General features: G+C 40.0%; 1 protein-coding gene and 1 long non-coding RNA gene across 4 annotated transcripts; both read left to right on the top strand.

Moving 5' to 3' along the window:
- Position 1: 1 nt before the first annotated feature.
- Positions 2–7,269, top strand: ikzf4 (IKAROS family zinc finger 4). 3 transcript variants are annotated; one of them, XM_046395862.1, is made up of 8 exons: positions 2–588; positions 2,097–2,151; positions 2,248–2,355; positions 2,467–2,769; positions 2,923–3,090; positions 3,845–3,997; positions 4,156–4,287; positions 4,561–7,269. In XM_046395862.1, the coding sequence occupies exons 1-8, from the start codon at positions 241–243 to the stop codon at positions 5,370–5,372; spliced, it is 2,079 nt and encodes a 692-aa protein (XP_046251818.1). In that variant the 5' UTR covers positions 2–240; the 3' UTR covers positions 5,373–7,269. The 3 variants fall into 3 exon arrangements, with proteins under 3 accessions (XP_046251818.1, XP_046251819.1, XP_046251820.1); XM_046395863.1 differs by having other exon boundaries at positions 2–625; XM_046395864.1 differs by having other exon boundaries at positions 2–1,954.
- Positions 7,270–10,881: 3,612 nt separating this feature from the next.
- LOC124063979 lies at positions 10,882–11,542 on the top strand. Its single transcript, XR_006844190.1, has 3 exons — positions 10,882–11,036; positions 11,293–11,315; positions 11,397–11,542. It is a non-coding gene; the product is annotated as an uncharacterized LOC124063979 (long non-coding RNA).
- Positions 11,543–12,526: the final 984 nt, after the last annotated feature.

Below are 12,526 nucleotides of genomic sequence, written 5' to 3'. Positions count from 1 at the left end.
TTTTTAGTATGTGTTTTCTCATTATTTAACACTAGTACATAACAGCCATTTACTAATCTTTTAATTTTAGGCGTAAATGCTAAAATTCCTGCTTAAATACATAAATATGTCATAAAAGCATATATTTATAAACTCACACGCCAAAGAGAAAGAGAAATTGTAAAATAACCCGCCTACTCCATTCTCCACTAGCATTTCCGGAAGAGGCCTTGATCATAAACTGTTTGAATTTTTCAACGAATGATTTCACGAAATCCAGCGGGGCGATCATTTCACAGCCAGTATTTCTCTAAAGAGATAACCGCGCACAGCAGTCTAATGTGTCCTGTCGAGCCTGTGAGCTCCTCTGATGGCATAAATTTCTGCACATTTCTGCCACCTGTATCCGGAGCTGACATGCATCGATGCATTCGACAATCGCTGAATCAAGAGCTCTGTTGTACAATTATGCGGTCTGTATCCCAGCATGGGCCCGGAAGTTGTTTGGGATTCCCAGGTAAAAAAAAAAATCCCGGAGATGCTGTCGTCGCCTGGGAAAACAAACAGCTATCCAGACAATTAATAAGGAAAACACCGATCCGTCGCCAGGTAAGGAAGAGGCTCGTGGACTTCACCGCGGCGCTTGGTAAGACCATCCATCGGTTTTAATTTGGAAGTACGGCATGTTTTTGAATAGTTGGTAGGGCGAATGCCATTTGTCGTGTGGTCGGGTGCCATAGCAACGGCTCATGAGAAACATTGTACAGCTCAGGCCAGTTTGACGTGTTCGACGTTTGATGACAGCTGCGTTCATGCGGACAATTTGGACAGGGGCAACTCCTGCAACAAATTGCTGCTGTGTCTCGCCTCTGTCTCGATCGCCCATGAACTGATTGGATGTCGTAATGGACCGAATCCACCAAGCAGATAAAACAAGTAGTCAGGGATATATGGAAGAGCATGATAGTTAATTGAAAATATGTTTCAACTGCACAGTCGCCCAGCTCTCGGACAGAAAGGATTGTCGGACAAGGGTCGTCGCTGCTGCGCGTCCCTTTTATTTTAATCGCCGTGCCCTGCATCAGCGCCTGTTGCTCCCCATGAGCTGCCAATGCCAGGATATTAATTTTCGCTGCGATGTGTTGTCTCCGCCCCCCTCGCTCACTCCACAGTCTCCTCTGTCCATTGTTGTCATCCATTTGAGCAAAAGGTATAGCATCTGGGTGTTTTCGTCTCTCCCTCTCGTACAATACGAAATTCATTAGGGCATCACCATAACTCCGGTCACATGCAACCAATATATTACACGTCTGCCGTAGAGTAACAGTACGTTAAACTTACAGTAGGACTACATTTGTATTTATTATTAGCCTATTGCTTGGGTGGACAATACACACACAAACACACACCCACACACACACACACGTGTATATATATGTATGTATATGTGTATATATATATATATATATAAACACAATCTCTTTCACACACACACATGCACACACACACACACACACACACACACACACACACACTATGGTACAGTATCATAAAGTATTTTTTCTTACTCATCTGTAATCTTTTCCTCTCCACCTCTCTTCATCTTCTCCCAATGATACATTTCCCTCCTGATGAGATATGTTGAGAGATTACGTCAAAGCTTCCAGTCGAGGGCAGTTTGTGGTTGTGTTGCACTAGTTGCTTTATAGTGCAAGTTGTTCCAGATATTTTGTCCACCCCACCCCCAGTTTTAACTCCTCCTCCACACTCCATTAGCTTTCTATAAATGTGGAACCGCTCATCTTCATTTGCTGGAAACTGTGTAGAAGTATCTACATGTCACACAGAAACAACAGAGTAGAACTGAAGTTTACTAGATTAGTTTATTACAGTGAACTTATTAGCAAACACACTTGGAACTGAAAGCAGAAAGCTGTCTGTTTCCTAGCCTTAACCTTGTACCAACAAACAGCTGGTAAGTATATTTACATGGTTAGTAACAAAGGTATTATGTATAAATTTTCACATGACTAAGATTTGGAAACTGGGGTCTGATTGGATCCTTATGAATGGCCAAAAGTAATATTGACAGTCTTTTTTAAATCATATTTCTGTAGGCATCTGGTGAGAGAATGAGCGCTGATGACTGCAATGGACGCTCATATGCACAAGGTAAGTTTATATATAAAGGGAAAACTACTATAAATATGTGTGTACAGTCTCCACACTTTAATATTTACTTTAATAATGTGAGCATATTTGTTTCAGGTAATGGAGGAGAGTCATCAACGGAGCAGGATTTTTATGGCGGGTTGCAGGGCCCTTCAGCAAGATCTCCAAACAGTCAGCAGTCCTCACCACACCGTTCTCTTAGTGGTTAGTTATCATTCCCATGTTTCATTGTGGCCATATGGCTTGAAAAGAATTCTTTATTAAAATTATGTATTAAAAAAAATAGGTATTTTCTCTCATCCTGTCTATAAACAGCAAGCTCCATTAAGGTTGAGATGTGCAGTGATGATGAGTCACCAGGTGCTTCACAGACAGAGAACAGAGAGGCTGTAAGGGACGATAGCAGGAAGGATGACAGAGGGGACCCCATGGAAGAAGGCAGCACAGAGTACACTGGAGCTGGAAGAGACAGAGCGAGCATTTACAATGAAATGGCTAGTCCAAATGCTGCTTCACCAGGACCTATTCGACTGCCCAATGGGAAGCTCCAGTGTGAAGTGTGCGGGATGATCTGCATCGGACCCAACGTGCTGATGGTGCACAAACGTAGCCACACAGGTGAGAGCAAGCCATCAAAGCTGTACTCATGACAGTGCATGCTGAGTACAGTTCATGAACAAAATGAATTTTAACCTAAATGTTAATAAATAAAGCCAGTACTTCAAATGATTTACCTCTAAAAATCCCCTGTCTGTCTTCATGCGTTCATAGGTGAAAGGCCATTCCATTGTAACCAGTGTGGAGCTTCCTTCACCCAGAAGGGGAACCTGTTGCGCCACATCAAGTTGCACTCAGGAGAGAAGCCTTTCAAATGTCCTATTTGTAATTACGCATGTCGCCGGAGAGATGCCCTAGCTGGACATCTACGCACACATGCAGGTGAATCAGTGAGCTTTCTTTCAATAGTACTTAACACATCAAACATAAGACATGAAGGGATTTTTCCTAAATGTACCCATTTAATTAATGAAGCTGATGGATGTAACAGAAATATTCCACAACAATATGAATCCTTATTATGATGAGGTATAATGCATGGTAGGCGTTTAGAGGTGGAGATTCATTGGAATGGTCCCCTTCCGTGAAGCTCAGAGGAAATATGTCTTTTTTTTTTTTTTTTAAACCAGAATGTACTGTAAAACACATGACCAAATATGACATTTAAAGTTTCTGAAAACAGGAAATCCTTGTGCTGCTTTCAATTTGTGAACACACATTCAACAGATGTTCACATACAATCTCGATACAGTAGGTCTTGGCCGCGGGTCGCAGAGGTTTTTTCGAAGAAAAGGTTCTTGCAAACTGGATTTCAGCGAAATGACGTCACTCTTTCCGATGGCTTATTCAGATGAAACGTTGCGGTAAAGGTTTAGGCGCTTTTCTTTCGTCATTGGCAAGCAACATACAGTAGAACAATTGCCAATCAATAGGGGAATCCACTCTCTCAAACCTAGCTAATAATGGGTACATATTTGATGGAAACCCCTTCCCACAAACACATACGTAAATGACAACAACAACAACAACAATTTCTTGTTAATACACTCAACAGTATCCATCGTCAAGGGTCAAATTTTGGCCATTTTGTCCATCTCAGAAGACAGCAGTGAGATATTTTTTCTCTGAATTGCAGTGTCTTCTCCAACTGTTGGTAAACCTTTCAAGTGCAGCTACTGTAGTCGCAGCTACAAACAACAAAGCACACTGGAAGAACATTTGGAGCGTTGCCATAGTTATCTGAAGAGTCTGGACCATCAGACGGCGATCAATGCACAGACGGCACAGGGTAACACATCACACAAACTTGAAACTCACTAACTATTATAAACTGTTGTTGTCTGCATTATTGTATACGTCAGTGGATTAAATAGAGCTAGTTTGATATATTTGTACAGGTAATAAGTTAGTCAGTATATTGATGACATAGGGGATTTCTGTTCGCAGGTGATGAGTCGGTAAATATAGACACAATTACTAAACCTGTGCTCCAGCGATCCAATGAAAAAATCCAGTTTGTGGATAGGCTGGCTATTAGCATCACCAAACGCAAGAGGTCAACACCACAGAAATTCTTGGGTGAGTTTTTTTTTTTTAAATAAAACAAACCAAATTATTTATACCTGGTGCAAGTGTAAAATTCTATTTATATTCTATTACATATACTCGCTATTAAGAATTTAAATTGTACCATTAATTATGACTTATCTTCTGCCTGATAAGGAGCTGATTAAGGGATGCTTGTTCCATGTTGCTCCATGAAAATGGGCCAGATGGAGCAGCTTAAATCAGTCTAGGAGTTCGTCCAATAATTTTTAATTGTTGTTTATTACCGATATGTCCTTTTTACAGGTGAAAAGCACATGCACCTTGACCTACCTGAAGCACCTTACGAATTGTCCTCTGGTTCTGAGAAGGAGGGGGACCTCCTGAGCTCTCAGCCTACTGGGGACTCTGCTGGGTTGGCTGGTTCACATCTCCAAGGCGGCAGGGATAAAGGGGAGAACCATGAGCCACCCGCACTGTCCCAGCTCCATCCTGCCTTCCTGTCGGAGCTACGCACAGTTATCAACAGCAACGTGACTCCTCAGGGCCCCCAAGCCCTTGGTAGAGGTGGGCCGACAGCAATGCCTCTTGGCTTGGCTGGTCGGGAGGCAGGTGAAGGTCGTGATGACCAACCCTCAGCCCATAGCCACACCACCTCGCCCAATGGCTGCCCCGACTCTACAGACACAGAGAGCACAGCAGAAGAGCAGAGCACAAGGGCCCCAGCCCCGACAAGTACCTCCAACAACCACCACCTCCACTACCAAACCCTAGCACTGCCCCGCAGCCATCCCACTTCCAGCCCCAGTCAGGCCAAAGACTTGGACCCAGAGTGGGAGAGAGCATGTCCTGTACCCCCCACCATAGTAAAGAGGAGCCCTGGCTCACTTCTTTCTTCCAGGGAGACTATGCAGGTGTTAGGCAGGGATGGCCGGCCCGTACGCTCCTTCCACTGCCAGCACTGTCGCATCCTCTTCCTGGACCATGTCATGTTCACCATCCACATGGGTTGTCACGGCTTCCACCAACCCTTTGAGTGTAACATCTGTGGACACCGCAGCCAGGACCGCTACGAGTTCTCATCTCACATCATCCGGGGAGAGCATCAGGTGGGCTGAGGAGAGGTGGCTGCTGCTCTATAAATCTGTGGGCTCATGTTTGTTCTGCACCAGATCAGTTGCTTTAAATCCCAAGTGTAAGTTAAAAATTTGTGGTTTTATTGTGAGGACATTTATTAAACAAAAGCTGAAAAAAGTGAAATTTTTTTTCACCAGAACATTTCAAGTTTAGCGGAGGCAAATTACATTCTATGATTGATTGCACTCCCATATCAAATCATCTGGCAAAACTAATGGTTTTGCCTCAGAAGTGCCTTCTTTGGGGATTTCCTCTTAACTTAAAAAAGAAAAGAAAAAAACTGGAGGGAAACTGGTGCTCACAAATCTTGACTAGCCATCTTTTGCTAAGTGATTTAGTTAGCACTTTTGAGAGGTCATGTACACATGCAGTTAAGAAAAGCATGTACATTTTAAGAATTACATTTGGTATGCTTAGTATGTACAAAGAGCTTTGTTTTGTGGTTTAAGAGGGTGTTTTGTGTAGTGTGTCAGGTAAGCTTAATATGCACTGAGAGCTTTGTGCCTCTGGGTTTGGGAGGAGCTTTTGTCACAGGCGAAGCACAGATATGGATTGCCTTAACTCCTGCAGTGGTACGCTGCTGTAGGAATCCATTGTTTACAGCATGGTTCAAAAGTGTGTGAAGTCACCTCAGACGAGAGGATATTTGCAGCTGCACAGTAAGACTATCAGGACAAAGCAAATTGTGAAGGAAATGAACTTGAGAACAATCGCTCAACAGTGAAATGGGCGTTCAGGTCGAAAAAAGTTTTACGGATTTTAAAGTGAGCCTTAGAATACTGGTGCAGATCAGACCACGAGCCATGTAGTGTACAGTAAGAGCCTGACTGAGATGGCCCAGGGTGCTAAACCTATACGGGATTGCTCTTTTAGGTTCCCTGCTTATATATGAACATCTTTGCCGAGGCACTTGATGGCTTTACAGTTTTTTTTTCTGTGATCGTTCTACTGCACTGAAATCGTATAATGCTCACAATAATTAATCATCTAATTTGCAACACCAGTGTATTTTTAACGGAGCCGGCCTTCTACAGAATCCCACTGGTTCTGAAGTGTGCGCTCAAGATTGCTGCAATTCTTTTGTGGTTTTGCACTTGGCACATGAGGCTGAGATTTTAAACAATTTGCAGAATGTAAGAGAATTAACACATGAATTATTTAAAAATGAGTTAACAAATCAGTTTGGATCTGTTCAGTTATTACGTGTGATTATCTATTTAGTGTTGTTTGTTTCAGCCTTGGTGTATTTAATCAGCTATATTCCAAATCTTATCCAGCATATTCCTCAAGTCCATGAAATGTTACCTCCTGCTTCTTTATAGCACCCGAAAACCTTATTGCTACAGTATGGTGAGTTATCTAATAATGTTAATACTGGGAACATGAATGAGACCAAACTCAGTATTCTTATTTGTTATTGTGGGTTTGCTGCTTCATAGTTCAACTGAATTTTCTTTAATCGCAGGCAAAAATATACTTGAAACTGTTTGAGAAAAAAGTAAATCTAAAAATGCACTTGGTTTGATAAGTAGAGAAGTGTGTGTGAATGGAATATAGCATGTGTGCTTGTCATTTTCTGCTTTCCCCCGAATTGTGACTTATTTTTGAAATGTGAAGTAATTTCAAGAAGTGAAAATGAGGCATGAGTTTTTGTCTCCTTGTGTGGACTTTTCAATGTTATAAAATATTTTGTGAATGATGTACCATGACAAAACACTTTACCTCAAAGTTAAAGATGTACAACTGCCTCATTACTGTATTTCAAAAAGACATGTTGCTTTCCAAGATGTTCTTGCAGTTACAAAAGCGTGCCCCTCGATATTCTCAAAACTTTTTACTGTCAATAAAGTTAAGTTTATTGTAAAAGTGATTTTCTCTAGTTTGACTCTGATGACGTTATTTTTCACTCGAGATACATCAAAATTTTCTCATTGAGTTTTCCATCATTTGCCCTGAGTGACAATACAAAAAAACAGACTAGATATTTAAGATTAGGATTTATTTCACAAAAATAACAATTTTATGGTTGAACATCGTACAGGCTTTGTGGACACTCAACAGACGCTCTTCCTTTAACTGTGCTCACTACTACCAAGAAACTGCACAATCTTGCAGTTAACAAGACATAAATGTTTTACGTAAATCCTTAAGATTTTTGATTGTATGGTGATTTATATACAATATTAAAAAACGAAATTTTTATATGTTACGTTACTACCTGTTCAGGGTGTACTCTGCCTCTTGTCCAGTGTCAGTTAGGATTGGCTCTAGCCCCCATGGCCCTCAAAAAGAATGAATGGTTATAGATGATGGATGGATGGATGACTGTATGCCGCTATGAACCTATGGAGACTAAAAACTCCATAATAATAGGAGTCTAACAAGAAAATGTTCCAGTATTACTTAATGTGACTTAACAAAAACAAACTTTGAGCTTTAACTATAGGACAAAGAAAATAAACTTTACTGAACACAAAACGCATGCCATGGTAGGATCCAATGATTTGTCATAGTTTAATGGAATTGTTGAAGAATATGTGCAGTACTTACATATTCATATGATATGCCAAGCAGCATGTCGCATCATAGCACGCCATTTGCCGAAGTACGGATCAAATATTTGTCAATGACATCATAAATTTCTGATAAATGAGGGGTTGTATTTACATTTTCACACCCCATTTTTTGAAAATTTTACATTGTAAATAACTAATATCAAATCTGAAATTAGTTTAGGTTCACAGAAGATGTACATTTTAATATATTATATTATACTTATATAAGTGTCATTGTAGTTAATCTAAAGTAGAATGTAACCTTTTTGCAGTGTCTTTTGAATGTTAAAAGACTTCAGAGATACACATAAGCAGTGCAGTTTTCCTGATAAATGCAGCTGAAATACAACAAATATAAAACAGCCAAAGTGAGACAGGGCTAACCTTAGACTGATTTACATTCACATGACCTTTTGGCATATGTGACAGACTGTTGTTGGTTGGTTTTATTTTTAACCTTTTTTCCCCTGAGCAGTGGAAAATGTATTTTGCCTGCTCCCACATGAAAATTCCAGGTGCAATTTAAAAGAACACATGCATAAAGACAAACTACAGAATAACAATGACAACATTTTAAAGCACAAGTAATCACAATATATGAAAAAAAAATCACTGTATGTGCAAATTTTATTTACTATTATTTGTGTGTACATAAAAGCCACTTGTGTCTAGAGAGATTTACTTAGTAACACACAGGCCAATGTGACCTTAAATGCACCCAGCAACAATCTGATGAAGGTAAGAAAGAGCTCACAAAAACACCACAATAATGCCCACCCAATGTGCTGCTTCTCTTTGGGTTTTCTATTTTTAAGTCTGGCTGTTATTGCCTTTAAAAACTGTAAAGACAAACTGTCTCTTTTCATAGCATGAAAGTAGCCTGCTGTGAAACAATGCACTCGAGATGTAGCATTTTAATCGTAAACCCTAATATGACGATTTGGCACCACTTGAGAAACGTGCCTGCTTGTGGTATGTGCGGCTTTTACAATTCTGAGGAAATAATCAGCTTGCAATCCCTGTGTGAATACGCTGAGTTTTGGTTGTGAATACAGTTACAAAGAATTGCCTACCACCCGTCTACAACAGGAAGCGTACAGCAAGCATGCTCATCTGATTGATTCTCTATTTTGTTTGTTTTTGCAGGTTTTACAATTTCACACATCACCAATGCAGTACAGCTGACTGTTTTCCATGCATAATGTATATATTTCTTTTACATTTTACTTTTAACTCATGATTCCCTGTTTTAAATGTAGCTACAGCTTTCCATTTACTATATTGAGAGACTGTTAGTGTTACATTCTTGTTGTTTGATACTGCAATTGAAAGCAAAGACTGCTTTGAAAAGCCTTCCATTGTGTGCCTTCAATTGTGAGTAAGATAATTCAAGTTGGTTTAGAAACAGAAATCCAAAGCTGTGTTGCTGGATGTCTTGCCCAGAAGGAAACCAAGCACTCATGGAGGTGATGAAAACGATGGCACAAATCTTGTAGTGCATTAAAATGGCTTTCTCATGTTTAGGATGATAGACCTCTTCAGCCATCCAGAAGCGCAATTATGGTAAATTACCTGTGATAGATTAGTTATGCAGCTAATAAAAGGGGAGGTGAAACAACTAATCGATTAGTTAGTGAACAGAAAATTAATCATTAACAATTCACATAATCAATTAGTTTTTTCAATTAGTTGTTTTCATCAAACATTTGAGCTTGACAAATGTTATGATGCTCTGCTTTTCTCACATTAATGTCACAGTAATCTTTTTTTTTTCACAGAACATAATGCAGAAGAAAATGTTTGGGGAAATTTTTAATTATTAAATTAACAGCAAAGCTCACTGTGTCAGTGCATTGATGTCATGTTGGATGATAAAGTTTCTTAAAGTGTAAAATATCCTGCCTCCATTAAATATCTTTGTCACAAGTGCTTGATAACCACAGGGATCACTGCATCAGTCGGGTTCAACTAACAAGTCAACCTTGTTCTGCAGCATGTTTTCGTTGCCCTTTGCTGCACCCCAGGTGTCCTTTTTGAAGTCATAGGACAGCCGCGGTGGAGGACATGTTCAGATCCTTTAACTATTTCAGTAACAGTTCCAGTACTGTAAAGGTACTTTGTCATGTCAAGTCCTGCAATGTCACTTTAGCAAAAGTATTAAAGTGTAGTCAGGAAGCTGTACTTACAATATTTAAAGTAAAAAATGAAAATTAAAAATATCAGTGACTACTATTGTGCATCTTTAGATTATTGTTTCTCATGCGTTAATGTAAAAGCAGAATTTTGCTGTTGTACCTGGGTGACTTGGGAGATAATTTGGTAAATTTTCATAGGACTGCAACAAATAAGTATTAAATCCTCATTTGAACAATTAAAACCATGACCCATCAGATGTTTTTGCATAAAGAATTACTAATTATCAAACCATTTGCCAATTAATTTACTGTAAATGAATTAATCAGTGCGCATGTACGCATATAGACTACTTTTGGACAGACTGTCCAAAAGTACGTTTTGTATGCAAAAATCACTACTAGTTAATTCTAGATACACGAACGTGAACAAATGACACGATATCTTGTCACCAACGCCACACTGTTTAAGAACTACACACAATTGCACAATGTCGAAAAACGACCAGTCTCGATTTTACATGATGTAAAAGATCCTTACTGGTTTTCTTTTTTTACTCCACTTTTTCTTTTCCTGCCTTTCCAGCTTCGTTTTCTTCTTCTCTATTTCAGGTGTTTGGCAAACAAGGAAATGTGCATTGCAAAAGTGCATTGCAGCCACCGTCCGGTATGGAATGGAGTGATGGATCATATGTGCTCAAAGTATCTGCTTGAATAGTGTTCAAATTCAGGTTTTTGTCTGTCTGGTTTCCTCTTAGAGTGAACTAATCACCAGAGTGCTTAAATCTGACCACATACTTTATTATTAGTTTGTGTTAGTTAATCCTACCGGCTAAAATTCACAATCGATCTGCTCAGAATCTGATAAGTTATCTCACTTCCTGTTTAAAGGTGTATAAGTTACCTGGTAATATTTGCATAACTATCGCACTTAGAATGAAATGATTCGACGCTTCAAGTAAGCGTTACTTTACTATTATCAAACTCTCATTAGACAGTGGTTAATCTTAACGTCACTGTACTGTCAAATAAGTCTTTCAATTAGTCTTGTATTTTCCGGTAGACTGAGTTAACCCTTTTCTGGTGATTGATATCAATCTCAGTTAGCACGCTCAGACAGCTAGCTCAAAACCAGCAGTGAAATATAACTGCTAAGTGTTAGCTTAAAACAAACAAACAAACAAAAAAACTTTCGTATGTATTTTCCTTTGCAGCCTGTGTTCGCCTCTTCTAACAGGTGGGTTGCTATTGCTTTCCACGGAGGTTTGTTTTGTTTGAATGTTATTTAGTCTTTGTACTTAGCACTTTATTCCACTAGATGGCAACCCTTTACAGTTTCTAAGTCGGCGCTACTCTGACGCTGGCTTCATTTGCTAGTGGGTAAGTGTGTTTGTTCCCTCCGTTGTACACTATATGGACAAAAGTATTCAGACACATCTCTTTATTATTGAGTTCAGGTGTGGTATGGGGCTATTTTTCAGGGGTTGGGCTAGACCCCTTCATTACAGTTAAGTGTAATCTTCAGCATACCAAGACATTTTGGACAATGCTATGGTTCCAACTTTGTAGCAACAGTTTGGGGAAGGTCCTTTTCTATTCCAGCATGACTGTGCCCCAGTGCACAAAGCAAAGTCCATAAAAACATGGTTGGATGAGTTTGGTGTTGGAAGAGCTTGACTGGCCCGCACAGAGCCCTGACCTCAACCCCATCCGGCACATTTAGGATGAACTGAAACAGAGACTGCGAGCCAGGCCTTATTGTCCAACATCGGTTCCTGACCTCCCAAATGCTGTACTGCTTCAATGGGCAAAAATTCCCACAGAAATACTTCATAATCTTGTGGAAAGCCTTCCCAGAAGAGTGGAAGCTGTTTTAGCTGCAGGGCTGTCTGTGTATTTAGACTGTGATGTCATTTAAGTCCTGTTGGTGTAATGGTGAGGTCTCCCAATACTTTGTTCTTTGTTGTGTATCTTAAGACACTACTCAGCTTCTGTGTATCATGCTAGTAAAAACACACAATGGCTGTCACACAAGGCAACGTATGTGTTTAGCTTACAGTGAATGCAGATTAATTTGGGAAACTGAAATGTATTCATTTTGAAATGCTTGACTGCAGCTCCCTTGGGTGTGAGCAAAGGTTATATTGGCTCATTAGTTTTTGATTTTTTTTAAGTTACTTTATTAATCCCAAGCTGGGAAATTATTTCTCTGCATTTAACACATCACTGATTGAAACACACACACATGCAACATGCAGTGAAACACACAGGAGCAGTGGGCTGCATCAAGCACCCGGGGAGCATATTGGGGGTTAAGTGCCTTGCTCAAGGGCACATCAGCCAGCTAATGGGGGGTGGGAACATTATCACTTGAACCAGCGACCTTCCGATCACAAGCTGCTTCTCCAACCTCTAGGCCACGGCTGCCCCCGGCTGTTAGCATGTCAT

This window comes from Scatophagus argus, chromosome 8 (assembly GCF_020382885.2).
Source record: "Scatophagus argus isolate fScaArg1 chromosome 8, fScaArg1.pri, whole genome shotgun sequence".
NCBI classification, from domain to species: Eukaryota; Metazoa; Chordata; class Actinopteri; family Scatophagidae; genus Scatophagus; species Scatophagus argus.
Note: the sequence above shows the minus strand (reverse complement) of the source record. Positions and strands in the feature narration are given on the sequence as shown.

What these genes read in the sequence shown, in the direction of transcription:
- ikzf4 (XM_046395862.1), top strand. Translation starts at nt 241, where the DNA reads ATGATTTCACGAAATCCAGCGGGGCGATCATTTCACAGCCAGTATTTC. An exon ending in TGGACGCTCATATGCACAAG is followed by an intron (nt 2,152 to 2,247) that starts GTAAGTTTATAT and finishes TATTTGTTTCAG; the next exon opens with GTAATGGAGGAGAGTCATCA. An exon ending in CAATGCACAGACGGCACAGG is followed by an intron (nt 3,998 to 4,155) that starts GTAACACATCAC and finishes TTCTGTTCGCAG; the next exon opens with GTGATGAGTCGGTAAATATA.